This window comes from Falco naumanni, chromosome 15, assembly GCF_017639655.2.
Source record: "Falco naumanni isolate bFalNau1 chromosome 15, bFalNau1.pat, whole genome shotgun sequence".
NCBI lineage: Eukaryota > Metazoa > Chordata > Aves > Falconiformes > Falconidae > Falco > Falco naumanni.
In genome coordinates, this window is record NC_054068.1 from 7,577,508 (window position 1) to 7,605,373 (window position 27,866).

Here is a 27,866-nt window from a genome sequence, read left to right on the forward strand (position 1 = left end):
GAAGTTAGATCAAGGCTTCAAATTCCACTTTGATATAAACATTCCTTAAGCCATAATATTTGCTATACCGACTAAGGCCATCATGCATATTATCATCGGTGATCACTACTGAAAGAGCAGTGTTACTTATTTTAGTCAAAGCTTCTAATTTACACTCCTCTATAGTTACACGAAATATTTCTTTTGCTGCAATGTTGTAGAATATTGTTTTGATTTTCAAATTACTGAAAAACATTCTATTTTGCTTTTTCTCTTTGTGCAGTATTTCATAAGTGAATTACAAAAGGGAAAAAAATTAGCAGAATTTTAGCAGACTATTTTTAAATTACATGGGAAGTTTTGAGGTTCTGACAGCACAGGACCTTTAACATGGTCCTGTTTTTTCCTGTTATTAACATGGATTTTTGTGGGAAGAGTAAGCCAAAAAGACAGTCTGCAAGAGAACAGTTTTGAAAATTTGTACCTCAGAGATGTTCAGCTCATAACTTGGACATATTTTAGGACATTACTCATCTATACCGTTGTGTGGATCAACATCCTACTTCTGAGTCCTTGTCCTACTGTGAAATATCTCATGGAGTTTGATAGGTGACCTCATGTTTTTTATGGTTAAGCACTGGAACTTTTAAATGTGGATTTTTTCTTTTTTGCATCTACTAGGTGCCATTAACTTTGACGGGATGTTTTTTGGCATTCTTTTGGCAGTGGTGTCGAAGAGGACAGTGTGTCAAATATGGTGATCATGGACCCAAGCCTGTAAATGGCCAATGGTCTGCCTGGTCTGAGTGGTCAGAGTGTACTCGCACTTGTGGAGGTGGGGTCACATATCAAGAAAGACACTGCAATAATCCAAAGTAAGACATAGATATGAAAAGGTATTATTTTTATACTAACTATTTATGTTATTAGAACAAAAAAATAAGAGTCCGTTTCTGTAGGGAAGTAGTACATGTGGAAATGTTTCCAAGACCTTTCTTTCATGTCGTGACCAGTCAGTAGGTGAAAGACAGAAGTATGTCCTGATACTAGAAAGTAGTGGCTGAGGTACCAGGGTACTAGAACACCTAGTGTCCAGCTTTCTCCATTTATTTTGTGACACAAAACTTTATCAAATACCTGCAGAACTAACAAAACGCCACAGAGACGTATTCATACCTAGTGATTTAAAAGCAAGGGAAAAAGGTCTTAAAAGTTCTTAAGATTTCTGATGAGATCATATTATCCAGGATAATAAACCAAAAATGTTTTAAGTCAGTATTAGAATGGTTGTAGGCAGATGCCTTTGTTTGGCTGTCATGTTTTTTGCATTCTTTTATGTTTCACAGGTCAGAATAAAGTTGCTGAGCCCAAGAATTGTATGCTAGCTCATGAAACGTTTCTGGTATTTTCCTCTAGTGAATGTCTTATCACTGTAAATACTACTGTTCCTTACAATACTGTTTCAAAGTAGAGGTAAAGTGTTATCTCACCAGCATCTTTCCGAAATACTCAATTCACTCCAACTAACAAGAAAAAAAGGATTTCACTGTTTTTATTTCATACACAACTTCAACAAGCATAGACACATGTATTCTTCATTGCACACAATAAAAACAGCATTTAAACTGCATTAATAAAAAACAGAGAAAATATGACACAGTTCATATGGGGCTGTAAAGAAGCCTCACGCCTACTATACAGTCCTGCAGTAATAATATCCATGCTTCATATACTGTGTTATAGGAAAATGTGAGTTAGTTAAAATAGTCTTTATTACCCTCACTCAGTCAAGCCAATTTTTGCAGATCCATAGCAGGGAATTTTCTCAACCTTTTCTGTTGTTTCTCAGTGTATTTTGATAAATCAAAAAACTATTTAGCAAGAGAATGCGGAGCCTCAATTACAGGTCATACATATATTTTGGTTTTCCTACTTTGGTCCCTGTTTTGCTGCTAAATTTGTATGTATGCACATTGTTCTGTGCATTTATTCATAAGCCTTTCCTTGTTCTCCCTGTGTGACAGAAGAATGTCCACTAGTTGAAATGTTTCATTTGGTGCACTGTTATAACTGATAATGATTTCCAGTGGTCTTCAAACAGAAGCTCTTTAACATGAAGGGTGTCCATTACTGTAGCATTATGTATTTAAACTTGCGTTCAGTGATCTGTCTGTTCTAATTAAAGTAGGACTTGATGCAAGACTTGATGTAACCAAGTAAAACTTGATACCACAACTGTTTACAAACATGTTTATACTAAATTTTATTATATTAGTGATAATTCAGTTAGAGCAGAGAGAAGGTACTATAAATGTCTCTTGGAGTTAGAGTGGTAAAATGACAGGACTATAAATAAGCACAACAGTGTACAAATATCCAGTTAGCTTTATTTCCCATCACAGCACTTCTGTATAAATGTGGAATCATTACAAAAATTATATTATCCATTTTCAATGTTACACTGCATGGAACAATTTATAACCTAGCCACTGTTCATTGTTCACCTCTAGAACTACACATAAACAAAGAATAATGATTCCTTTCTTTTTGAACTTCTGAAATGTATTTCAGATGTTTATATATTTCAGTAAATTTAGGTACGTTATTTCATATGTAATATATTTATTTCACTTTTCCTAATCCAGATTTGTGTAGGAGCCAATGTTTATTATGTTCAAAGGCTTGATGGATGATTTTGGATAGCAAAATTTTGAGAATGACAAGGAACAAAATGTATTTCTGTAAGAGATTAGGACAGGGGGTATGGATCTCCAAAGAACTTACTGGACTCTAAAATGAGGTTTTTAAATAAGTAGTCTGTTTTTCAAAGTAACTGACTTCTCGTGAAAGCTGAGGGAGATTTCTAGCTTTCCAGAGATTTTTAAGGTGGCACAACTTATTAGAAGCTTAAAGACAGGTGAAGAACACAAATTCAGGCTGCTGCATATGGAAATCTTGTACCCTGTGTTTGTATGGGAAATTCTCCTCTTGCAAATAATACCCAGCTGATTCCATTCCCTTTCTCTTGACAATGTTAAGACAGACCTTGTGACCACACTCAAACAGCTCCAGGAATGGCTTCTGAATTGCCACCAGAGTTATGTATGAATTCCTACTAACACACCTGTGGGGGTCATCTGTAGAACACAGAACGATGCAGATTTGCTAAAATCATTATGTTTCTGTAAATTGTCACAGTGTAATATTTTGGATCTGGCTTTCATACATCTCAGCATTTTACAGTTGAGGTACTTTTCCAAGATAGAAATAGATTACATAATACTTTAGCTGGAAAAGAACCTGAAGACTTTCTGCCCAAGAGATTTAAATCGTATCTGTGGGACTGTATCCTACCCACCTCACAATAGTGCATTGTTCAGTAAGGGTAGAATGGAGTTTTAGGCGTGTATGCAAGCAAAAGACTAAACCAAAATTGCTTCAACATGTCTTTTTAATCTTTTGTGTACAGTATCTGTAACAGTGATTATAGACAATGCACATGTAAACAGATGTAAAGCATGCCACTTAAAATACTAATTAAAAATTAAGACTGTGAAAGACCTTGTAGACCCTTCACATTCATGCGGAATAAAATAGTCTAGCTTTGTGATACTACCATAATATGGTCATAATGTGAGCAGAAATGTTCTCACTTGAATTTAAATGATTACAAAACATGAAAAAATAGAAATCCAGCATTTCAGAGTCTGATTCCCTGTGTAATGCATAAAATACTTTCCTTGATCAGATTAATTCCAGGATTTGTCACCTTCTGTGTTGCATTGCTGTGAATATCCATTTTACTTCCACGGTTCGTGAAGTCCATTCTTAAAAGGGTACTGCAGAATTAATTTCAGCTACTTACTTTTAAATATGTGAATACTTCACATATGAAGTGAAGTATTTACATCTTTGCACTTAAACTGCTTTTACAAATCATTCTTTGGGGACTGCCTTTTTGCTGGCCTTTCTCACCAAATTTTTCCCTTTTCCAATTATGCTCAGCAAGGCCTCAGCACTAACAGCAGCTACTCGTGCAGGCATCTTCGCCTGTGTGTGCCAACACTGGGAAGTACACAGCTGATGAGGAGCTTAGGCTATAGCTGTATTAGGGGCACTGTACTACTACAGAACTATTGAAATACCCGCGGTGCAAAGCGTTTGTTGTTAAGTGCAGTTATACTAAGAGAGCTTCTGTAGGCAGTCAACCCAAAATCTACTGGTGGTATAAACATCACCAATAAAAGCATGATTTTGTCAACGCAGATAATAGCCTTTTCTCGGAAATTTGGTTTTTCAGATTTACACCTAGTTTCCTGTGAATTACTTAATTCTCACTGACATCTTGCTGGTAAAAGGTGAAGGTGGAGAAGTTTCCATAATTCTCTGCCGACAGTTTCAGTAGCGGGAGTGTACTGTAATACTAAAATGCTGTAACAGAGCTGGGAAACAGAATGCCTCTTTCAGTGCTCCCTTAGTTTGGTGGAATTTTATACCATCCTCAAATGCAAGACTGTGGCTAGAAATCACGATCTAGCCATAAATAATTCTATTATATTGCTTGTTTGGTGGCATTTACTTGGAAGGGGGTTGCTTCTTTTCCTTACACTAAAGCAGATTTGTTCTCTGGAGCCGAAGGAGGTCAAAAATCATACATGTGCTGAGGCTGTAAAGAAGGTCTGTGGAGAGCTGGGTAAGGACCCAACAGTTTGGCTGCCTTGGCTCAGAGCTCTCACCATTTGCACAAAGTCAGCTCCCTGACTTCACTGACGTTACATGTCCTGCCTGCCCTGCACAAACTGAACGGCCAGCAACTAGGGCATAAAATTTGACTTCATTTTAAGACCTTCACCATTATACCCAGTGCCAGTGTAGCTAGTAGGTGACGTCAAGAAAAGTCACTGGAAGTTGGGGTTTTTTTCCACAACGCATTTTGCTGGTGCTTTAACCCAGTATTAAATAGACTAGCATGTGGATTTCCACCTCATCCTTTGAAAGGCTGTTTTGTAGCCCAGAATTCTGGAAGAGGCAGATATTGTGTATATTCAAAGCTGATGCAAAACATAAAAACCAAACCCCAGCTTGGTTAGAGGGTTAGACATACAAGGATTAAAATTTATAATAAAGCAAACAGAAAAAGCACCTGGATTTTCTCATCCATGTTGCACCAAGCCATCTCCATATCGCTCCAGTCAGATGCATGCCAAGAGAAGGTGTATGGGAGACCTGATATGGAGGATAGAAGTAGCATAGTGTTTAGGGATTTAAAAAAATATGTTGCAACTGTATCTTTTAAACGATTATTATTAACTATTATTGTTAGTCTTCTATTATTATTAGTATTAAGTATCTTTTATATTATTCTATTTTTTTTTCTAATACATATGTAACATGAGCAAGCTGTCCCCTGAAAGATCATGGCTTGTCTTCCAAGTATTTATATTCCCTAATTTTTAAAAATCATTATATAAATGTGTGCAATTGTAGCATTGTTACATTTCTTTTCACTTGATGCAAGAAATTGTATAATACGACAAGCAGTTCTTAGAATTTGGTGGTTTGAAGATTTGGCTCAGTACTTGCAGATGTATATCTGAGCATTGTGCAACTACAAAAATAACATCAGGGAATTCCTATATAGATCCATAAGGAATAGAAGAGTGAGTGAATACATTTGTCAGCAGCTTGTGAGACTTCTCAGTCACTTTAGAAAGAGCAAGTCTTACATTTTATGTTGTTTTACAGTTGTGTGCATAGACCAAGTAGTTAAAAAAATGTTATTCTGATAATGTAAGATACCAGCACAATAATCAAACATGCTCTTTTTATTCTGGCTAAAATTAAGGAAAATGCCCAGGTAAGGTTTGCTGAAGTGGATGTAACATGTTTAAAGTTATCCATGAATTCCAACATTTTCTTAAAGCAGGACAACTATGCACAGTCCTTGCTTCCTTTCACTGTTTATAAAGCACAGTTTTTCAAAATTATTTACAAAACAAATGAAACCCCAAATGTAATAATTCATTCTGTTTATGTTTGAAGACTGTTATGTTATCCTTTATTAACTCTTATTGTGATAGGTAATTCTTTGCAGATGTTCATTCTTGGGTTGCAGCAGAGTAAAAGTAACTATATTATAAGATTGAAACCAACCAATACAAAATAGCCCTATAAATTTAAATTAGTGAAAACATGACTCACCTCTAGATGTTTGCATCTTTGCTGAGTTTGCAGTGATCCAAGCAGATAATTCATGGCAACTGCTTTGCTTGGGTTTAGGAACCATGAAAATTAATAGTTCATGTAAGAAATACTGATCTCCTAAGACAAAACATCCTCTCATTTTCTCTGCATTCTCATACATGTAACATGCCAATCACACAGAAAGTAGGTTTTGCAAAATATATTTTTCTTCTTTTCTTTAGGCCACAGTATGGTGGCACATTCTGCCAAGGTTCCAGTCGTGTTTATCAACTTTGTAATACTCAGCCATGTCCAGCAAATAGCTTGGACTTCCGTGCCCAGCAGTGCGCAGAATACAACAGCAAACCTTTCCGGGGATGGTACTACAAATGGAAGCCATACACTAAAGTGGAAGGTAATTATGCCACAGCTCTGATGGACAAAGGCAATTGCAGGAAGCAAGCTATAAGCTGTAATTCATCTGTATTTCTATGGGAAAATATCACCCTGATGTAAGCAAATAGAAATTCAGTTGGCCTATTTGAGATGTGTTGGCTTTCTAGTGTAGTTGAATCTGGCTTCCTGTATGAAACCACTTGTATGAACACACAGAAATGATTTGGGTTGTGAATTTAAATCTTTGTCCTTAGCGTGACTCCCTGGCTGTTGCTAGCCCCTCTTTCAATTTATAGTACGTATTGGTTAGCGTCAAACCCAAACAAAACAATTTCCATGAATTTTTCAGCATGGGAAATGTGAGCTCCCACAATAACACTACCAGAATCTTCCTTCCTTTGGAATGTTCTCAGATTTCAAAACGTAACAATAATTCAACCTTTTGACTTTTCTGCTGGTACAGTCCCATGTGAATTGAAAAACCAAACAATGTACCGGCATAATTTTTTTAAAGTCATCTTTTACTAAGAGATCTTTATAAAGCTCAGGTCTCAATAATGATTTCTTGCCTTTTGTACAAGCAAAGTTTATTTTTATGTTACACATCTTAATTCTGCAAATATTTTGACTCAGTATTCATTTTTATCTGATACAACAAATATTTGCTGCAGTTTGAAAGCATGGTTTGTAGCTGCAATTGCTACTACTTGAATAAAAGTGGCTGAATTGTGTCATATTGTAGCTGCTTCATTTAGCACCTGTACAATTTTGCTTTTGATGATAAGTGTATAATTATTTATATATACACACATACGCATAACTCTCATTCACAGCCTAACTATATTTTCTTCAAAAGCCTTTGCAGACATTTTTTGGGTATTAGAAACCTATGTCCTAACAGCCAATGTGAACAGAGGAAAGAGGAACTACGGTTTCACAGCATGGAACAGTGGATGTTGTAGAACAGGGAGAATAATGCGTCTTGTTTAATAGAAATTAAGGTAGCCGACAGTGGTTTTAAAGGTAGAGGCTGCAATTACTAAAGGAAATAGAATCTTAAAATTAGGAACAAAGGGCGTAATTTTCAAAAGCAAGACGTCCCCAAGTGACTCTGAACTTGAAAATGCCTGTCCTTACTTTCTTAGGTGCTTTTTCAAAATCTCCCGCAAGATCTACATTTGTAGTCCTGAGAACATAATCGGGTTTTCAAAACTGCCACAGATGCCTTGCCTCTGTAGAAACTACTGTTGAAAATCCAGCTGCTTATTTAAGAATGATACTATTTCGAATCCAGTTTCATGTTCTTCAAAATTTTGTTATGCTGCTTTATTTCTTGTACTTACTGTTTGTATTAAAATTGTGCATTTCAGCAATTGTGACAATATTTCAAATTAGATTACTGTTTTTGTCTATGTAGAATTAGTCTGCTCTTTATGAGCATAACATACGATCTGTGTATAACAAGAAATCTGATTCACAATGGTTGGGGTATTTTAGAGGAAAAGTGCTTTTGTTAGGGGAAAATCTGGCCCCAGGGCTAGCTTTCAGCTGAACTGACCATTTTTGCCACCTTACATCTTTTTCTAATTGTAACTGAAAATTAGATAAAATTATTACAATCTCCCACTTCTCTTAATAAAAAATGAAATTTGAAACTGTGAACCAGTGCCACGAATATAAGCTACTGTATCCAGCTGTATTTCTGTCTGTCATGGGGTCCTAATATGACCACACACAATTAATCCTTGTGGCTAGGATGCAGGAAGAAACAATAGCATGGTGCTTTCTTTTTTTCCTAAACTATGTTACAGGTCAGCTAATTATTTTTTGTTGTTGTTGGTTTTGTTTTTTCCCCCCAGAGGAAGATAGATGTAAATTATACTGCACAGCTGAAGACTTTGACTTTTTCTTTGCAATGTCCAGCAAAGTGAAGGATGGAACTTTGTGTTCTCCAAATAAATATGACATTTGCATTGACGGAATATGTGAAGTAAGATAAAACTAAGTTTCTTACAAACCTAATGTCTACTTTTTTTAAGTGGGCAATTGACTCCTTTATGGAAAATGCAGCTGTTCCTTCAAATTCCCTTGTGTCTGAGTCCTTCACTTGTGCCTTTTGGTTGCAGCAAGTAGGGTGTGATCATGGACTTGGTTCCAAAGCTGTATTGGATGCTTGTGGAGTTTGTAAAGGAGATAATTCAACATGCAAGTTCTTTAAAGGCCAATACTTGATCCAGCACAAAGCTAATGGTAAGGAAAGCTGTTCCACGTGATCATCAGCTCATTGCTCTGCTGTATCCCCACGTAATATATATGACTCCTTGCTCATTAGGGCAGTGGCTAAAAGTCCAGATGTGAACTGAAAGTCACACAGAGAGTGAGAGGAGAGTTCACATTTCTCCTGTTTCTTGGTAACAAGAAAGCTATGAGCATAAGTCTTGGTTAGTTAACTTGCAAGCATTTCTCTTGTTTCTTAAGCCACATTTTCCCTTTATGTGTGAATTTCCTCCTAAATGAGATTTTAGGATTCAGGCAAGTGAAAAAATAGCTGTCAGCAGCTCTGACTGGAATAGGACATAAAAAGCGATACACAGCATAATGCCAAACATGACCATATTTTTGTGTCCATTTTCAAATTAAGTTGACTGGAAGCTGTCCAGCTGATTCAGTGGATGATCCAGTCACTGGGAGGTGGGACTTTTCTTTAGTGGACTTCAGTGGACTGGCTTCTTGTGAAATAATCTCACTATGCCGCAGTTTCTCAGGCATAAAATACAGATAATATTTCTTTACCCATGGGGGTATTTTGAGGATCCAATTACTGTTGATCATAAGGCATGTCAATGCTACAGTTATATAGGCCAGGAAATTGTTTAGGGTATAGTCACACAGAGATACAATGCTAGAAAAATGATCTAAACTGAATGCTTTGCAAGATTAACTGTGTGCAGGGTGTGCTGGATTGTCAGCGGTGTACAATGAGTGAGATTTCTACATGCTCAGAGTGCAATGGCTCACAGCAGGGAGATCCAGTGGTATACAGGACTCTGTGAAAGCTCTCTGCATCCCAGTGCGTCCCACCTCAAAAACCATGTCTGTGATGGAAGCAGGACCTTCCAACTACTGTAGGGAACTACAGGGAAAATGTGGCAAAACAATTACAGTGACATAACCATTAGTGTGTTCTGCATTTTACTAAGGTGAACTTGCTTTTTCTTGTCTTTAATCACAAAGAAAAATTCCAGGAATTGAAATACCTCAGAGTTACTCTGATTATAGGCTGCACAGAGGGGTTAAAATCAGAACTGGTTTATCCTTGTGAAAACAGAGTAACTTTGGTCGATCAGAAGAGCTCTCTTAAATAACTTTTAAACTGCAAAAATTTCAGATTGGATCAAAAATGATAAACCATCTCTACCTGTATGGCAACTGCAAAATTGTTGCTTGCTTCTTTCATTTCAGACTACTACGCCGTGGTCACTATTCCAGCAGGAGCACGCAGTATACAGCTCCATGAAATGCAGATCTCCACCAGCTACCTTGCAGTGCGCAACCTCAGCAAAAAGTATTATCTGACAGGAGACTGGACAATTGACTGGCCAGGAAAGTTTTCTTTTGCTGGAACAGTTTTTGATTATCAACGCTCTTTTAACCATCCAGAGAGTCTATATGCAGCAGGACCGACTAATGAGACGCTGGTCTTTGAAGTAAGCTTTGTTCTGTTTATTCTCTCCTTGATGTCTATTACAGAATTAGTAACGACAGCTTTAGCTCTGCACTGTAGCTCTCAGCAAGATTAAAGAATGGCGTTGAGTCATGATAGTATTCAGACTTAATTGTGTGGTCATGCTAGATTGAAAGGCCTTTCACCAGTTTATCAAGGTCTGAGGTTTAGTAAACTGTCACAAACTCAGGAAAAGGAAGGTACATAAAACACACCATATAGCATTATTTCTTAGTAATAGTGATAGATTATAAATACATTACTTGAATGGTATACAATAAAATTCAGTGATGTAAAAATTAAATCTAATCTTACGGCAAGGCTTAACCGTAACAGTTTCAAATAATGCTTCTGAAACTGCAGGCGCATGTAGCCATTTTTATGACTACCTTGGGACACAGAGAGTCAAGGTACCACACATAGGCTCCTGTGTAACTTCTGTTCATTCAGTTTCATTGGTGATAGCACCTAAAATAATGAATTTTATATCTGTTTATCTCCCAGTTAAATTTGTATCACCTACTCTGCCTGCCAGATGTCCCATGTTGAAACTATATTTAGTAGAAAGTAAATTAGGTACTTAGATGGTTTGTTCCAGGGTTACAATTTTGAAATTGGTCACTAGTACTTCTGTTCTAAGAAAGATCTCTTTCTGCATTAGGTTACTTTACTAGATTGTCTTTTAAAATGCATCAGAACATCTGAGAGTCAATTTCTGGCTGAATCACCAGTCTTTACTCGCCATTAGCTACCTTAGTTTGCCTGCTTTGTCAGAAAGCTCCAGCAAATCTTTGACTTTGTGACTCACCTGTTATGTCTGCTTTGATGAACCCTTCCCTGTGAGAGGGAAGCACCCCTCCCCAGAATGGATTCAATTTCCAGCACATTTCAGCAATGCTCTGGTCAACTCGCTATCAAACGCACAGCTTTCTGTGGCGTGCACAAGAGCAAGTGCTGTACCTGTCTCTGAGGCTGCAAGCCTGCAGTTCTTTGCCCCATCACGTAACACCGCAACTGAAAATGCTCTCTGCAGAAGTTCAGCAGGGATGGTTGGCTGAGAACTCTGCATCCCGTCTCCCTTACACAGCTTTGTTCTGTTAAACTAAGAAACACAGTAAGTACAGACTGGGACATGAACTATATTCTTCAAGGATTATTTAAACTTCCACAACTATTCAGTAAAGTGTTTATTTGGAATACTGGAGAGCCTTACTGCTATTCATACTGATTGAATAACATACTTAAACATAGCTTTGAAAGCCACTGAAGTTCATGGACCAAGAACACATGTTAGAGTACTTTAGGATGAACACATGCTACAGAACAAACAGTCTGACATGGGCTAAGGGTGTGTATTTTCACAAATTACTATCACAATTTGCAGTACTTTGTTAAAACATTTTTTTTAACTGAAGAACTTTCATTTTGGGTATGTATGTTAATAGGGATGCTTTAGTCCAAGGAAGAGTTCATTCTACAACGTAGAGACGTGCTTCCCATCTGCATGTCATCTCCAAAATAGCCTTATACCACAGAACAAGAAGTTATAAATACTATGAAATGCTAAGCTGAACTCTCAGGAATCTTATTTGTCATAATACAAAGTAGATTGAACTCTATTATTATAGAGCTAAAGTATGAATAATAAATTGCCTGCAAGATGACTTACTTGGCTGCACATCGTGCACATACTTTGTAGAATAAAGATTAAAGAAAAAAATTTTAATGCCAAATAACACTTCTATTTTCATCCTATCAAATTATGCTAAACAGTTTTATTAAGATTTAACATTTAACTGGAGGCTATTGCTCCTTTGAGAGCCTATTTAAACTTCCCTTGTATTTTTATTGAAATACCTACACCACTGGCATTGGTAACTAGGGATTCTAACAACTGAAAATGTTATGGTTACATATTCCCCAATTATATATATCTATGAACTGAGGTCAAGATATTTTTTTTTCCTTTTAATAATTTAAACAACATTCAACAAGCTGAATTCTGAAAAAAATGCAAAATTTTGTGTTCAGAGATCTGCATTAGTTATCACTAACTCTAAGCAGCAAAAATGCCAATGAAAAGTAAAGAAATATGCTTTTATGAGAAAACACACATATTGCTAAAGATCTGCTTGCAACAGTAATAATGAAACAAATCTTCTTCAACTATAAATACCACAAACTGGTAGAAGGCTGAAAAAAAGGGAGTGTTTGTGTAATTTTCAAAGCAGCATGCAAAAAAAGTCCTGCCAGCAGTGTTTTATCCAATTAAGTTGGTTTTCAATAAGCAAAGGCTTTCCAGGGTTTGAATCTCAACTTCTTCCTGTAATCTTCAGGTATTTTTATCTTCACTTTTAAAACAGGTTGCATTCAAAAGAAATGTAATAATTATTTTTGAGATTTTTTTTTTTTTCCAAAAAGGATTCGGTGTGAGCCCTTGTAAAAAAGCACACTGCAGCTATTGAGAAACTGAATACATTACATGCATAAACACAGGAACTTTTATTATTCAGACAGGCAGAGAATATAAGGTTTTGTAGGTTATTTATTGAAATTCCACTATGATCTGAAAGACAGATTAGCACAGCTTGTGCCTGTTTAATTTTGTAGTCATAGTTTTGCTAGACTTTGTGTGGTGACTCAAACAGTCCAGGTTTCTGACCAGGTTTCTGAATGCAAATCAGCCTGCATGTATCCAGAAAGTTCAGCCGATGCGTGTCCTCTGAGCAGCGTTCACAGGGGAGGATGGGACCGTGCTCTCCAGGTATGGGTCCAGACAGGTCTGGCAGGTCTGTGCTCAAGGCAATCACATCCTTTGAAATGCAGTCATTCTCCAAAATATTTTCTTGAAAGAGACATCTGAAGCATGTATTAAGAGAGAAGGAGGAAACCCAAATAAGAAAAAAAAAAATCTTAAAATTCCCTATTGTCTTCCATATCCTTGCAGTTCTATGAAATGTTTGGTGTCTGTATCTTATTGTCCAGTATGTTCCTGTGTATCTGGTTTTCTGTCAGATTTTTCAGTAGTTCAGCTGCGCATGTATCATTTAATCAGACTTGGGGCGATTGTGGGTTTGTAGAAACCAATAAAAGCCAAAATTAAAAATATTCATGGATTCAAAAGGCAGTTCCCAAAATGGTCAGATTCAGGTTAGGTGAAATAACAGACAATGGTCAAAGGGGTAGAAATGTGATAGTTAAATGATAATCTAAGATCAGAAATGAATAGCAGATTTTTAAAATATGATTTCTGTCGCATAGTTGTCTCATCTTAAATGTAAACATGCAGGATTATTTTTTTTAATGTAGTTGAATATATTCCACTCATTTATCTGTTGTTTGGTAGTAGGTAATCTAAGCTCAGCACTTTCAATTTAAAGACCTTGTCAGTGTTTTTCTGTTAACTGAGAAATATGTAACTTGAGGAGAAACAAACAGTAAATTCATCATTCATTTATCTAGCTTTGCAAATAAGGGCTGCCAGTGGACACCACTAACTACTGAAAATCCTTTCCAGAAGAGCCCAGCAGAGCACAAGGGACATACAGAACTCATGTAAGGCTCACTCGTGACATCCATTTCTTGAAATATTCAGTCACTCTCCGTGACTCACCATGGGAAAGTTTCTGAAAGGGCAAAAAGACCTGAACTGTTATGTGGGCGTGAAAAATACTGCATGATCAGAGATTGATAAACTAGCTTAAAACCACTAGAGTTTAATAATTCAGTTTCTCATTCTGTCAATAAATGGATGAAGAATTGACTGATTTGAGAAGTCAAATATGATTTTGAGAAAACACTGGAAAGTTTTTCAGCATGGAGCAGGATCAGTATCCTCACAGAAGTTTACCACAAACTTGGTGAAATACTGAATCGAGAAATTTTGAAATCTTTGTGGAAAAAGACAGTTTATTTTGACAGCAATAAGTAACAGATGGCAAGGATGTTTTGCAAAGAGGCAGACATTCATGGAAAGAGAAGGTGAATGGAGCTTCAAGGCAGGAATATCTCTAATTAAAACCAGTAAATTGCTTCCTCTTTACCAATAGGGGGAAAAAAAGAGAAAGGAGGCCAGGTGGAATGATTTACTGATGATCTAGCTGCCACTGGGAGAAAGCCAAGTTGCAGTTATAAAGCATTACATTTATTATTAGCTACTAGATGATAAATTTGTACCGATTTCCTCTAAAGAGAAAGTAAGCTAAAGAGAGCTAAGATGTGCTTATAAGATACAGATGTTGATTCAATACAACAGATAAAAGGGTTCTCCTTTAGTGAGGAGAGATTAGCTGGACAGTATCCCTGAAATTGTACATTTAGCATGTGAACAGTAAAAAAATGGAGACACAATAACAGCAGAAGATAAATTCAAAACAGCTGAAGTAGGAATGAGATCATACAGGACCTTTCAAGGATACTATTTTTTTCCCCCTTTTAATGACCTTAGTGGACTCTCTTGAAAAACAATAGTTTGTCATAAGCTTTTAGTTAACATGTTTAAAGTGACTTTAGAAATATTGACAAGATAAAAACCCCTTTTGTTTTAAGGTTTGGCTTAAGTAGCCAATGGGTAATTCTTCCCTTACTGGTGCTTTCCAAACAGGTGTTTTCTCACTTTCCTTTTGAAGCTCCTGCCGTTAGCCACTGTCCAGGATCTCATCCAGTAACTGCCCGCTCAAGATAACAGTCCTCTTTCAAAACTTGTTTTAAACGGCTTTCCAGCAGCACCATATATGCTGCAATATGCATGCATATTCATCCTACCGAAACCTGAGTAAATCCATAAAAGTCAATGGAATTAATCCTGATTGAACAGAGAAATCACAATCTGGCTTAGGACGTTGGATATTACGCTATTTATTAAACAGCATGTAGATTCACAGTGATGCAAACGGCAGGCCTCACCAGCATAGCACAGCCAGGCACTAGCCTCGCACACAGGCAAGCTTCTCCGTCTGCCCTTACTGGTGTAACTGATGGCTTGCTGCAGGTGGCTTTACTCCTTACATCCACCTGAAGAAATTATGAAAGACTTACAAAGCATGGGAGTGACCCAGCAGATGTAGATGCAATCTGAAGACTCAGATCAAAGCTACCATGTATGCTGGCATTCAGGGCTTGGGCTCATGCCCATTTTGTAAATTATGCACATGTAGAATGAGTAAAGATGCAAACGCATGAAGCACATATGGGTAAACAGTAGCTAGTCCTTTACCTGGCTCCTTCTCTATGCTCAGCTTCACTCTGTAAGCGATTTGTAAATGTTCATTAGTCCTTCACAGAGATGATGAGTCCTTTTTTCAGCTTGTTACATGCCAGGCATTAGGATGCTTTTCTATGTATTGGACAGAACATTTTTGAAGAAAGAGGAGTTTATCTTGTGTAAATTACTCTCTTAATTCGGTGTGTTGTAAGTAACTTCACAAAGACATCTGACAATGAAAAATGCCAGAAAAGCAGAGAGTCCATCATGACAAAGCAATGTGGATAGGCTCTATAAAAACTTGACCTGCAAAATGGACTGTTGTATGGGAAACTTAGGATAGCCATGGGAAAAAAAAGAATAATCTCAAACAAAGGAGCAGATGCACAGCTAGTTTAGAAAATTTATTGGTTTAGCTTTGAAATCAAAATTAGCAGCAAAAGGAAAAGGTTCTTTACTCAGGAGAATTCAATTTATCCATTGTTTTAACATTTTGTGCCCTAAGCAAAAGCCACGGTTCTTTTTCTTCAGAATAGATCTGGCAGATCCAGCCACAGAGTCTGTGGTTTTCGAACTCAAGAAGCTGTAAATTTTATAACTCTGCGCCCTGCGGTCAGAGCTGCTGAGTGTTGTGTCTGAAGTCAGGTGGTTGGTGTGTTAAAGGTAGACATTAAACAGTTCTATTGAGGAACTGGAAATGTTTAAGGAGATTGTTTGCCAGTTGTAAATTTGGGAGCAGATGCCAGTTGGCTGAAAAGATGCTGGAATGCGTCCAGTTAAGTAGACTAGCACTGGAGGTCTTTCCAAATTTGTAGGTCTGATAACTTGGCTAAGTATGCAGACTTCAGTTATTGCATTGTTAAGGAAAGGCTTTATAATGAATGTTTGAAAATATGATAGAAAGCTTTTTATATGCTCATTACTTTGGCAAAATCGCAACTGTGCAATACTATTGCGTTCCTGATGAAAACTTGGTTGAACATTGTACACTATTTTTCAGCTGAGTGCTGGGGACTTCAAAGTATATGGTTTGGTGCCCTGCAACATTTTGTGTCCAATGCTTTTTCCAGAGTTTGAGTTGCCTTTTTTCTACATAGCTGGGATGATACAGGAGGGAAGAGACCTGACTGTGATGCAGCTCTTGCTTTGTAAACATTCCCTCTTGTCTGCTGGGTGGGAAGGGGCTCTGGCTTTGGCTGCTGCTCACGAAAGAGAGAGGAAGTTCACTTCATCTGCCTGTTGTAACTGTGTCTGCTTTCCAACGTGCAAGAAGGGGGTATAGCCCAAGGTCCTAAAATGTGTATGGCTCAGCTTGCCTGGTGTGCAGGAGTTACGCCGCAGGCACTCACTTAGCTGGAGGGTGCAAGTTTCTTACATCATTGTGTGGTTGTTCTCTGAAGTGATAGATACTAATATGTCTTGTTCTGACTTGTCCGAGATAATTCCCTCTTCATTCTCTTCACTCTGTTGAAGCACCAGGAGAACATTGCTCTAACAGGAGTAAAACCAGTTGCCGCTTTTATCTTCTCATCCTCTGTCTTTTGCTTTCTGAATTCTGTTCAGAATGCATTTGTTCTGTTTCTTGCCTCTACTACTACCAAGTTCAGTCTAATACTTCAAGATATTTTTATTAGAAATGTTTAAGCTTTACTGCTTTTTTGCCACTGACATAGCACAGTTCTATGACAGCTGTCAGAATTAAATGAGACGAGGGCTAACCTTTACACCAGGTCCTGAGGTATGGATCAAACCTCCTCCTCCTCTTTTGACACATGACTTACTAAAAGGACAGATAGAATTTCAGTCTCTGCACTTGAAGGAACACAGAGCACCCACTGAAATGGCAGAAAGTACACCCTCACGGGGGCACGGAAGAGGAAAGCTGACTGACTCTTCATACATTAGCCAGATCTTGTCTAACACAAGATGAATATAAAGCTGCTCTCTGAAATTGTTTCTGGCTGCCTAAGATGCTGAGAGCTCTGTTAATACCTTGGACTTGTAGGGCCTTCCAATAAATAAAAGCAAATTAAAGCATTTTGAGGTCTGGTGTGTAAGAAGAACCAGGAAATGAATTGTTTTAATTAAAGAATAGCTTTCCAGGGTTCAGTTCTTGTTAGGGTTAATGGCCCCTATTTTCTGAAGCACGTTCTGAAGCTTTACACATTAAATATTTGTCTCAATTTGTCCTGAAGAGGACAGTGGAGTGAACACATATTTTTGAAATGTGTTTTTTCTGGAAACCCTAATGCCCATGACTTGAGGTTCAAAATTCAAAGTGACTGTGGAACAGCTGTTGTAAACGGAGTTAGATTTTTTGCTATCAGCAGTGGCACAGCTTTCTGAAAATAATAATTAAAAAAAAAACCTATATAGAAGAGTTATTTTCCTTCATCTGAAGGGCTGTTAATTGTTAGAAAACATTTACATCAGATAGCAATGAATAGCCAAGGAAAAAATGAGAGGTCCTGAAAAAAGTTACAGTGGTAATGGTTTAAATAGAGCATAGCAAAAAGGGCACAGACCCACCCAGTGATGAGCGAGCGTAAAGTCAAACATAGACACTTTGTAAGATGCTCATTAGTGAGCACCATGTGCTGAGAGCACTGAACGTGGCAGAGGCTCTCTGGAAAGACAGTATGAGATGCAGAGTGCGCTGTGCAGGGCACTGTGAAGTTGCATGGCAGGCTGAATTCTAATGTTTGTTAATTTCAGAGTGTTTGATTTTAATCCTGTTCTTGTAAAATATTTGTGAAATATACACATACCTATATGACTCACCCCTAAAGCAGATATACTAACATTATTTCTATCACAAATATTCATTAAAAATAGAGAGGTCACTAATCACTCTCAAATCTATTTCTTCTGTAATCTCACAGGTATTCTAAGGTGAATGAATGTGAACTCATGAATTAGGCTTGGATGGGTGAGATGAAAACTTTCACATGAAATACTTTAATTTACCTGTTCTTAGAGGATCCTCTAGTCTGAATCTTCCAATGAGAAGGCACATACTCTCCAATGCTTTTGGAAGTATTTTGCCTTTGACAGTCCTAATTGCTATAGTCTCAGTTGGGGTTATTATTAAGGTTCACTGAACGAAGCAAAATCTTTGGCTAGTAAGAACGGAAAATACAGCATCTGTTTTTCTTTCTTCTAGAAAAGTAAACAGTATGCAGTCCAGATCCTTCATGTGTTCAATATTATTGAACTGCAGGCCATGTAAATTTGGTCTGAATTTTCACTGTCATGGGTAATTTCTGTTTTCCAATAGGTATATTTTCAGAATACTTTAAAAGCCTTGGGTACATTTCAAAGTGTTATTATATTTCTTGATCTTAAACAATATAAATGTAAGTTTGTTGTTATTTTATGAAACCAGTCTATACAAAGATCACTTCTACCTACATGGATTGCTTAAGTACTCAGGTTAGACATCGTGTGACCATAACCGGTATTTCATTAATATTTTGAATGGTTTGAGTCATTAACATAGACTGAACTTGCACTTGAAATGCTAGTGCTTATCAAAAAAGTATAGGTAGGAACAGAGGTTCACTGCACCTGCTCTTTATATTACTATGACCAGATCCATATTGGTGAAGAATTAAAACTTAACAGAGCTCTGAAACTGCAAACTCTTGCACTTTTTCTGTTAAGAAAGAATATAAATGCACTTTTTTTCCAAAAGTTTCTAAAATAAATGTTGTTAAATAGAAGTTTCTTCTCAAATTTAGGTATGTGTCAGATGCTCATGCATCTTGCACTGATTATAATTCAGACTTGAAATGAATATAGTGAATTTTAGAAAGTTGCCTACATGAAAACTGAAATATAATTCACCACTAAAATAGTACAACCCTGAGAGCTAGGCTCTGTGAGTTATACGACAAAAATTGTTATTATAGTCAGTAATCACACTTTTATAAATTTTCTGACACGTTATGCTAAAATCATGAATAAAATATTTTTCCAGTCCTTTTTTCCCTGTTGACAACCAGGGATGGGTCCTTTCCTGGACTGAAGCTTTACCAGCTCCAATCATCAAAAGAAAAATCCCAGCTGAAGGTCTTCCAAACAAAATTTATCACCAGTCTGCATAGAAAATCATTTATATAGGAAAAAAAATATCTATTTTATACGCTCAGCCTCAAGAATTTAGGAAGCCATCTCTAGCCATCTCTATTCCCAGTCCCCACACAGCTATACTGTTTGCTAAAGCTTCCTTTATTAAAGCATTTGAGTCCTGCTTACCCAATGGGCAAAGGCTTCTTCATTCATGGAAGGCACTGTGGAAGGATCAGCTTGCCTGGACCTTGCTTACTAAAAGAGCGGAAACTTCTCCCACCCCCAAGATCTTTAATCCACTCACTGCACTACCACAGGCAAACTCCAGCACCTGCCAGTGGGCTCCAGTGAAGGCAGGGACCCACTTGTTAAGAGCCAGCTGCAGGAGCAGAGCGCTGAGAGCTGGGGCAGGGACTAACACTGCATTGCCAAAAGGCTGGATGACATTTCGTGTCCGCTGAAGGCATTTCTGCTTCACCAATCCAGTCAAGTGCCTTCTGATTTAAACGGGTGTTATGCCAAACTGTGTATTTCTGCAATTTTCTGTTGTACATCCTGCAGGTGTTAGTCCAAGCAAACACTTTGCTGTTTAGGAATTACTTTGATGGTTTTAAGTTTATGCAAAAAATAAGTCTCCTGAAAATTCTTTCAGAAGCATGATATGTATAACTATCTTCTGTATCACGTTTACTTCCTCTTGCTTTAGAATGACAGAATCCTTTTCTTTTTTTTTTCTTTTTACCCCCTCCTTTTTTTTTTTTTTAATTGAACCCCAAATACCCCTCTATAGATCCTGTTACAAGGCAAAAATCCTGGGATTGCTTGGGAATATACTTTTTCCAAAACCAACAATGAAAACAAGACATCCGTCAAAACGCATAGCTACTCCTGGGTGACCGTGCAGTCAGAGTGCTCAGCCACTTGTGGTGGTGGTAGGTAACTTTCCCATTGCCAGTCTTCTTGTTCATTTTTTTAAAGCTTCTTCAGCATTTCAGCTGCCTTTAATTTTGCAAACATGTATCTATACATACAGAGGGGTTACATTGAACACCTGGTCCTTATTTTTTTATCCAACAACTTATAACATAGGTGAAGGGCCTTCTTACTATCTTTATAGTAAAAAAAAAAAAATAAATTATTCATGCCAGTCTCAATTCATGTCACTCAGAGTGACTCAGTCTTTTTTTTTTTAGGTCAATCTGTTGATATCTTGCTGTTGAAGTAATGTGGGAATTAAATATGTGCTTTATTGTTGTAATTTGGGAATATAGAAAGATACCAAATAATGAGTAAAATTTACCTTATGTGTAGAGTAACTGAAGACTAAAATGTTATCAAGACCTTTACTGACAGTTGCACCCTGATCTTCTCACTGTTTAATTACAAATATTTCAGTTCTGCCAGGTCAAAGTCTGAAAATCTACGTAAGCTAAGGGTTTTTTATTACCTTATTCCTCTAGTTACTTGCTTTGCACATTCCATCTATTTGTTTTTCTAAATCCTGGATGTTCTGTCAATGAAACTGGGATGCAATGAAAGCAGAAAATTGACAAGTGGGAAGTCCTGAAAAAAGACTTGAGAATTAAAATTTATGTGGCCGTAAAATTAGAACTGGGTGATATAAATAAGACTACATGATGGAGTTGTCTTTAATACCAAAGAACAGGACTAGGTAAGCAAGGAAATGCCATGTTATGCTCCTGTATTGGCAAAAAAGTCCAGGTGAAATGCAGCAATACCTTGCTAGTGTTTGTCAGACTTCACAGCATCTCAGTAAACAGTTCATGGAAAAAAGACCCACCAGAAGCAGCGCAGACATAAAATATGACAACTGTATTTTTCTTGCTTCCCTATAAAACAAATGAAGGTTGCAGCATGAATATAAAGATGATGGAAACAACTGTGTTTCCAGACTTGGCTTGCTGTGCCCAATGAACTGTGTGTGAGGTGAATTAGACCTCTCAATTAAAAGAGAAATTACAAAATCACTTCATCTCTTGAGGCATTTGTAGCCTTCTCTGTAATCTGTCCTGATGTTGACACTAGACAAGAGTTTAGGTACAGGGCCCTGCAGAACTGAAGTCTGTAAAGATATGCTGTACAAAGTGGCAGAATGTTTTGTTGCAGTTTGCCAGTGCATGCGGAGAGCTTTAAATAAGCATTGCTAGTTTCTGCAGGGAATTAGGATTTGAAGAATTACTAGTTTTTGCTGGGGGAAGATTCTGCAAATATGCTGTTTGTAACTAAAATGTTTCATCTGGCTTCAATAGTACCTGTGTTACAGAGAAGAAAGTTAATGTTAAAAACATGTTGCCAAATTAAATCCTATTTTATTTAGTTCAAGTCAGTGGAATTGTACCAAGGATGAGCTTGGACTTGTTGCGTTAAAATTCTTCCCTATTACTCTTTCTCTTATTTTTTGAGTAAACGTTTGTTTTACTGTGTTTTTTCTAATACTTTCATAGGACACATTACAGCAAAAGCAATCTGTTTAGAAGAGCATCGTGCACGAGTTAATTCCTCATTTTGTGGCCCAAGGACGAAGCCTTTAACTGAAACAAAACTATGCAATACTAATCCCTGCCCAGCATAGTAAGTGCTCTTTATTTTTTGTACCTTTTTGCTGTGCCTTACGACTGTTTGCCATGAAAGAAGTCCTCTCTGATAGGCCCACAGAACTGTATGGCCTGCCAGATGAAGCCACTTTTATTCTGTAACTTGTAGTTGTTTAACTGTAACTAAGTAATTGTTTAAAAATGTTAGTTGTGTAGGCTTCTGCCCAACGATAATAATAGAGGCGGTATTTCTAATGTTGCTAAGCAAGACCTCCTGAGGATTGCTTGCAGCTCTGTCACCATGCTGGGGTTAGCTATGTGACACTGAGTAAATCTAAGTTGCTTCGAGGCCCATTCTGCCACCTCTACTCACCTTGAATCAATAAGACCATTTCCTGAGTAAAGTGCACCTCCCCGTGTGGAAGCTTGGCCCCATGACTCAGATTCCACATATTAGATTAGGTTAAAAGAATCTTGTGAAGTGTAATTAGTGATTTTTGGACAAAATGTCCCACAGAGTATTATGATACCAAGAAGGACTATCTAAACAAAATAAATCATCAGCAATACTCTGGTGCCCACAAAAATAAATATGAAGACATTGCTGATGTGAACAATCTTATATTCTAAATAACATAAGAAAGGTGAGACGCAAAGGAAGACATTGACATATAGATAAGCATTTAGAATCCAGCTGGTCTAAATCAATAGAGCTTCTTTAAAACCAAGGGAGTTACACTGATTTATAGTAGCTGTAGTAGGGGTCCTTTGGAAAAAAAATAGTTGTGTGCTCATATAATTAGACACAGTATTATGTGGCTTTGAATATAAATGGATAGATTTAAGGACACACTGGCCATCTTTCTTCTGGGTTTTTCCTTTTGGACTCCTGACCTTGCAACCTTAGCATTATTTTAAGTTTATACTAAAGATCAGGAAAACTATATTAAAGACGTTTTGACTTTGAGAACAGGAGGTTTTCTAAAGTGGTATGTTGGAAAAATTAAGAGTGTTTCAGTGGGAAATAAAGACAGTTGAAGATACATTGAAGTGCACAGGCAGCAGAAAGCGGAGGAAAGCTCTAGACCTGGTGTCACCTGCTGGTTTTACTCTGTGGTGATAACAGCAATAGGCGGTAAAAGCAGTTGGCTAAGCCCACTGCCGTATTTCATAAAATAACACATTTAATGAAGTTTAATGGGAAGCATTCCTCATCTCCCCCAGTCCAGAAGAGGATGATGGGGCAAAGCAGAAAGATGTATGTGTTCTGAAATGGCTTTCTTTTTTACTTACAAATCCATAGTTTGCTATATGTTGAACATGCTAAAAAATAGTCCAGTAATAGTGTGGAATTTCCTGCAAAATTTAAAGATTACAGCAGAATACACAGAATCCAAATGGCAAATTATACACTATGACCACAAAAAAAATAGAGATAAGGTTTATATAATGGTAACACGTGACATGAGAGCCCCATGTTCCTGCTTCAGCAGTTTCCTTAGACTGCGTTTAGCCACATGATTTTCTCAATACCCATTTTAAGTAATCTTTGTAGCCAAATGCAATCTTTTCCTATGTGACTTATCTTCTGCCAGATTTATTTTTATGCAATGAACTCAGTATCATGTACACAGAAACGTATTGTCTGTGATGTTCCCAGGAGCCTTTTAAAGCTGTTTATGCTTACCTTGGTTTTGATGTGGCATTGTTACACTACAAAGCTTCACCAAAATCATATTCATTTCTACAAACCATACACAAAACTTCCATTTCTATTAACCAGAGACCCTGATGTATTTTGAACATTCACTGATAGACCTATCACTGAAAATGCTGCTTATCCATTTTGACATGCAATGCAATGTTTTCATGCTGAAATTGCTCTGATACTTTTAGATTTACTACTTTAAAACACAATTAATGACTTGAACCCTAAGAAAGAGTACAAAAAGAAACTGTAAAAGCCCCAAGCCACTTCTAGGAAAAAACAATTCATCTCACTAATTAATTATTTTAAAAATCCTTAGGATAAATTTTTGTATGGAGGATCTACATGTAGGACCATGTCTTAAATTAACACATTGCCATTCAGCTGAGTGAAACTATGCCAGAATATCTCTGTTGAGGAATCTGCCCAGAAAGTCACAGCATGTAGTATTTCCCATAAAACTGTGACTGCCAACATCAAAAAATGGAGTATTAATAAATACCACAGAGGAAACAAAGAATGCTTAACAGCCAGCAAATAAAGCAAAACCAAATACGGTAGACGAAACGGGCAAGGAAAGAGGTGAATAATAGATGAGATACAAGCGTGTCAGTTTTGTGACATAAAAGAGGCTCCAAACTTACAAAGGTCAGTGAGGAATAATTACTGCATAAGAACAAAGACTTATTAGTCAGAGTAGGAGCAATCTACTGTCCCAACAGTAAGAATACAGAAAGGCATCAGTACTGTACACTGTTGTTGTTGGATTTCAGAGCTGCCAAATCTGGTCATAATTATTTAGTTATTTGAGCTAATGAAAGATACTCTTGGATCACAGCCCAGATAATCTTGGAAAATGGCAGTTTACTAGAGGACATTAAAGTGGGTTTATTGCCCTCTCCTCCGTGAAGAGGGGAACTTTCTGGGCAGTTACGGTGAATAAACTCTTAAAATGAACACTTTTTTTGCTCTACCAGTCACCATTTTCAGAAGCATCAAGGCAAACTAATTAAAAGTTGTAAATTGATTAAAACTATAACTTTTTTCCAGAAATTTGTATTGTAATGGTGCAAATATTTATAAATCAAAGAAAAAGGAAACCTTTTACATTTTCTGAAATTACATAACTACTGACTTTTCACATTAATATTTCTTTGTCCTTAAATTAGTGCTTTTTGTATTTCCCACTAGGTTTGGCAGTTACTGAAGTTACTAGACTGAGAGTTGGGATTTCTTCTATTCCCAAAATAGGCTTGTTATGCGTTTTTTACGAATTAAAATTAGCTTTGTTTTCAGGCAGATGTGAACAGACAGGCAAATGGGATGCTGTTCATCTTTCACACAGTAAGAAAAGAAAAGAAAAAAATCTTTCTTGTCATTAAAACTGTGTGTAAGCAGCTATTCCAGTGGCCACAGGAGTGATGCTGTGAGAAACCATGGAAGTAGCATAGGCCAAGCAGTCGGATTTGAGACGAGAACCTTCTCTGTGACATAAATTATTCAAAATTTGTAAAACTGCTGTTTTAAAATCTTAATTTCACTGCTGTGTCTTTGAATAAGAGTTCTCAACTTGAGTAATCATTTAGTCATTCATAATTTTCTTTGTTTCTTCACTTCTACTTTCCTATCTAGTTGTTATTTATGTTCCTACATTGTAAGCCTTCAAGGACAAAGACACTTGGCTGAACGTTTGCAAAGTGTCACACAAAGGCTGGGGACTCACTCAGTGCTTCCGTCATAGAAATACTGACCAGCTATTGACATTGAACTTATCTGGAGCTCTTGGCAATAATTATTTGGTTTGGGTAACTGAAGCGTGCCTGTGACTGGATTACAGATTTGCCAACAGCTTTTGCTGATTAAATTTCCTCTGTTTTATTTAATTCTTTATCATCTGTCTGCCAAATTTATTCATCTAAGGACATTTAAATCCTCAAGATACTAATGACAGGACTGCTGATTTTAGCAAGGAAGTTCTTTTTTTGTGAAAAGAGGCTGGTAAGGTTTGACATGCATACCACTGGAGAGCACCATGCCAACATTTGTTGCCCTGTGTGAGTATCTCTATGCAGAAATGCATTGGGAGGTGCATGCTCAGCTGCATTGGGCTCATTCTTTCCCTGCCATGCTAGACTTTTCCTTATATCAGCTTAGGTGATAGGAAAAAAAAGGGAAAAAATGCCACAACACAGGGCAGAACTTTCCAATAATGGAATCTCACCAATTTACAGGTCTCTCTGACTTCTTCGTTTGGCCTCAGGTCTGTTAGTCTATTCAGAGGTCTCTTCAGCAGCTGAAGTGACAAAAGTGATCATCCTACCATTTATTTTCCTGGTTTAGACAGATTTTTTCAATTAGAAGCATAGACACAGTTAAAAATGAATGGTGATTTGTTAGCCAGACCCTCAGATCTTCTAGATACTCCACCAGCCTCAATGGCAGCATCTCTCAGTCCCCATGGAATTCCAGACTCCAGGTCAGATCCATAGGCAAGCTGGTTCTGGTAGGTGAGAACTGTAAATAAGTAATACTAGTTTTTCTAGTTGTGTGACTTACATTTCATCTCTAGCAAAATGTTCTATGCTTTGAAGATAGATTGTCTAACTACTGCTTTTTGATTGCTTCAACATATATCAGGAAAGCAGGCAAAGTAGAATCCCTGAATAATTCACATTTGATAGGTGGCTCCTATGTATTGATTTTATAAAGCCAGTTGGACTCCTGTGTTTCTAACGTACATTTTCTCCTTTAAGTTGGTCAACAGGCGAATGGAGCGCGTGCAGCAAATCGTGTGGAGGAGGGCAACAAAGCCGTCTCGTTCAGTGTGTCCAGAAAAGGGCTTTCCAAAGAGAGGAGGTGGTGGCCCACTCCCTGTGTCCTGTCAGCACCCCTACACAGGTGCAGATGTGCAATAGTCAGGACTGCCCCCCTGAATGGAGCCCTGGCCTATGGTCTCAGGTAATCTGGAGAAAAACCTATGGTTTTGTTTGCTGCCATAATGAAAATATTGCCAAAAAACTCTGCCTAAAAAGAAGAATACTGCTAACTTTGTGAAGATCACTATTTTGCAAGCAGCTCTGTTCATGAAAATAATATGTAAACTAGGTATATATTTCAACTAGCCTTCCTAAGTGCTCACAGGAGGGCTTGCCAGAAGTAGACATGTGGTGTCCTTTCTGGCGCATACAAATAGATGGATTTTTTTTCTGGTCTCATAACTTAAGGCTCTATGAATTCTTTAGAGCCATTAACTCCCCTCTGAGATTACTTCCCACAGCCATATTAACTTTTCTCAGAGATGACAGGCAGTCAAGGAATGAAGAAATATTTGGGGTTAGAGCTGCATATTAATGCACACACATATGTGAATTGTGGGCTGATAGATTTGTGATTTACCCATTCACTAATCACTTCTGATCGCTTCTGTACTTTTGCCTTTGTTAGAGTAACTGTTCTACTGCAAGTAGAGTACTGTTGCAGTTAATTGCCATGAGGGGCATAAAGGCCCTGGGCAGATTCCTGTGTGTACACACCCTGCTTTGCAAACCTGCAAACTGCCTGACATTAGAACAGCCTGAGTTAAAACACACGCATGCTTACACAAAATCATCTCCGCTCTTTCTTTCACTACTACTGATGCTAGTATGAGCTGTTAACGTAAGGATAAACGAAGTACTGGGGAATCTGGGATTTAAGAGAGAGCTGAGAGTACACATATTAAAAGGAGCTACATGATTTTTATTTTTCCATCTTCATTTGGTGAGATTCAAGGTGGATTTAAATTTACTGAAGAATCTACTATTTCTGTGTATACTTCTTGGTACTATTACTCTTTAGGTATTCAAGTACACCTTGCTCTAAGCATTCCCAGCTGAGAAGCACAGTCTGCCTCTCCAAGGGAGCGCACTGTAATGTACAATGACAGACAAGTAACTACCCAAAAGTCTGTCAAAACAGTTTTAAAACTCAAAAAGAAACTTTTTCTTCCAGGGCGTGTAAAGAAAACCTTAGTGTGGCAGATTATAAAAGACAGGTATGATGATTAGA

At 37.4% G+C, this 27,866-nt stretch overlaps 1 protein-coding gene across 3 annotated transcripts in view; it reads left to right on the top strand.

Annotated features, from left to right (window-relative positions):
- Window positions 1-27,866, top strand: part of ADAMTS18 (ADAM metallopeptidase with thrombospondin type 1 motif 18) — a 79,991-nt gene that overhangs the window by 43,005 nt on the left and 9,120 nt on the right. For all 3 annotated transcript variants that reach the window (XM_040615628.1, XM_040615629.1, XM_040615630.1), the window contains 8 exons: window positions 706-854; window positions 6,405-6,577; window positions 8,418-8,548; window positions 8,685-8,808; window positions 10,021-10,265; window positions 20,347-20,488; window positions 22,022-22,148; window positions 26,573-26,777. In XM_040615628.1, coding sequence (XP_040471562.1) covers window positions 706-854; window positions 6,405-6,577; window positions 8,418-8,548; window positions 8,685-8,808; window positions 10,021-10,265; window positions 20,347-20,488; window positions 22,022-22,148; window positions 26,573-26,777 — 1,296 coding nt within the window. The remainder of the gene's footprint in view (window positions 1-705; window positions 855-6,404; window positions 6,578-8,417; window positions 8,549-8,684; window positions 8,809-10,020; window positions 10,266-20,346; window positions 20,489-22,021; window positions 22,149-26,572; window positions 26,778-27,866) is intronic.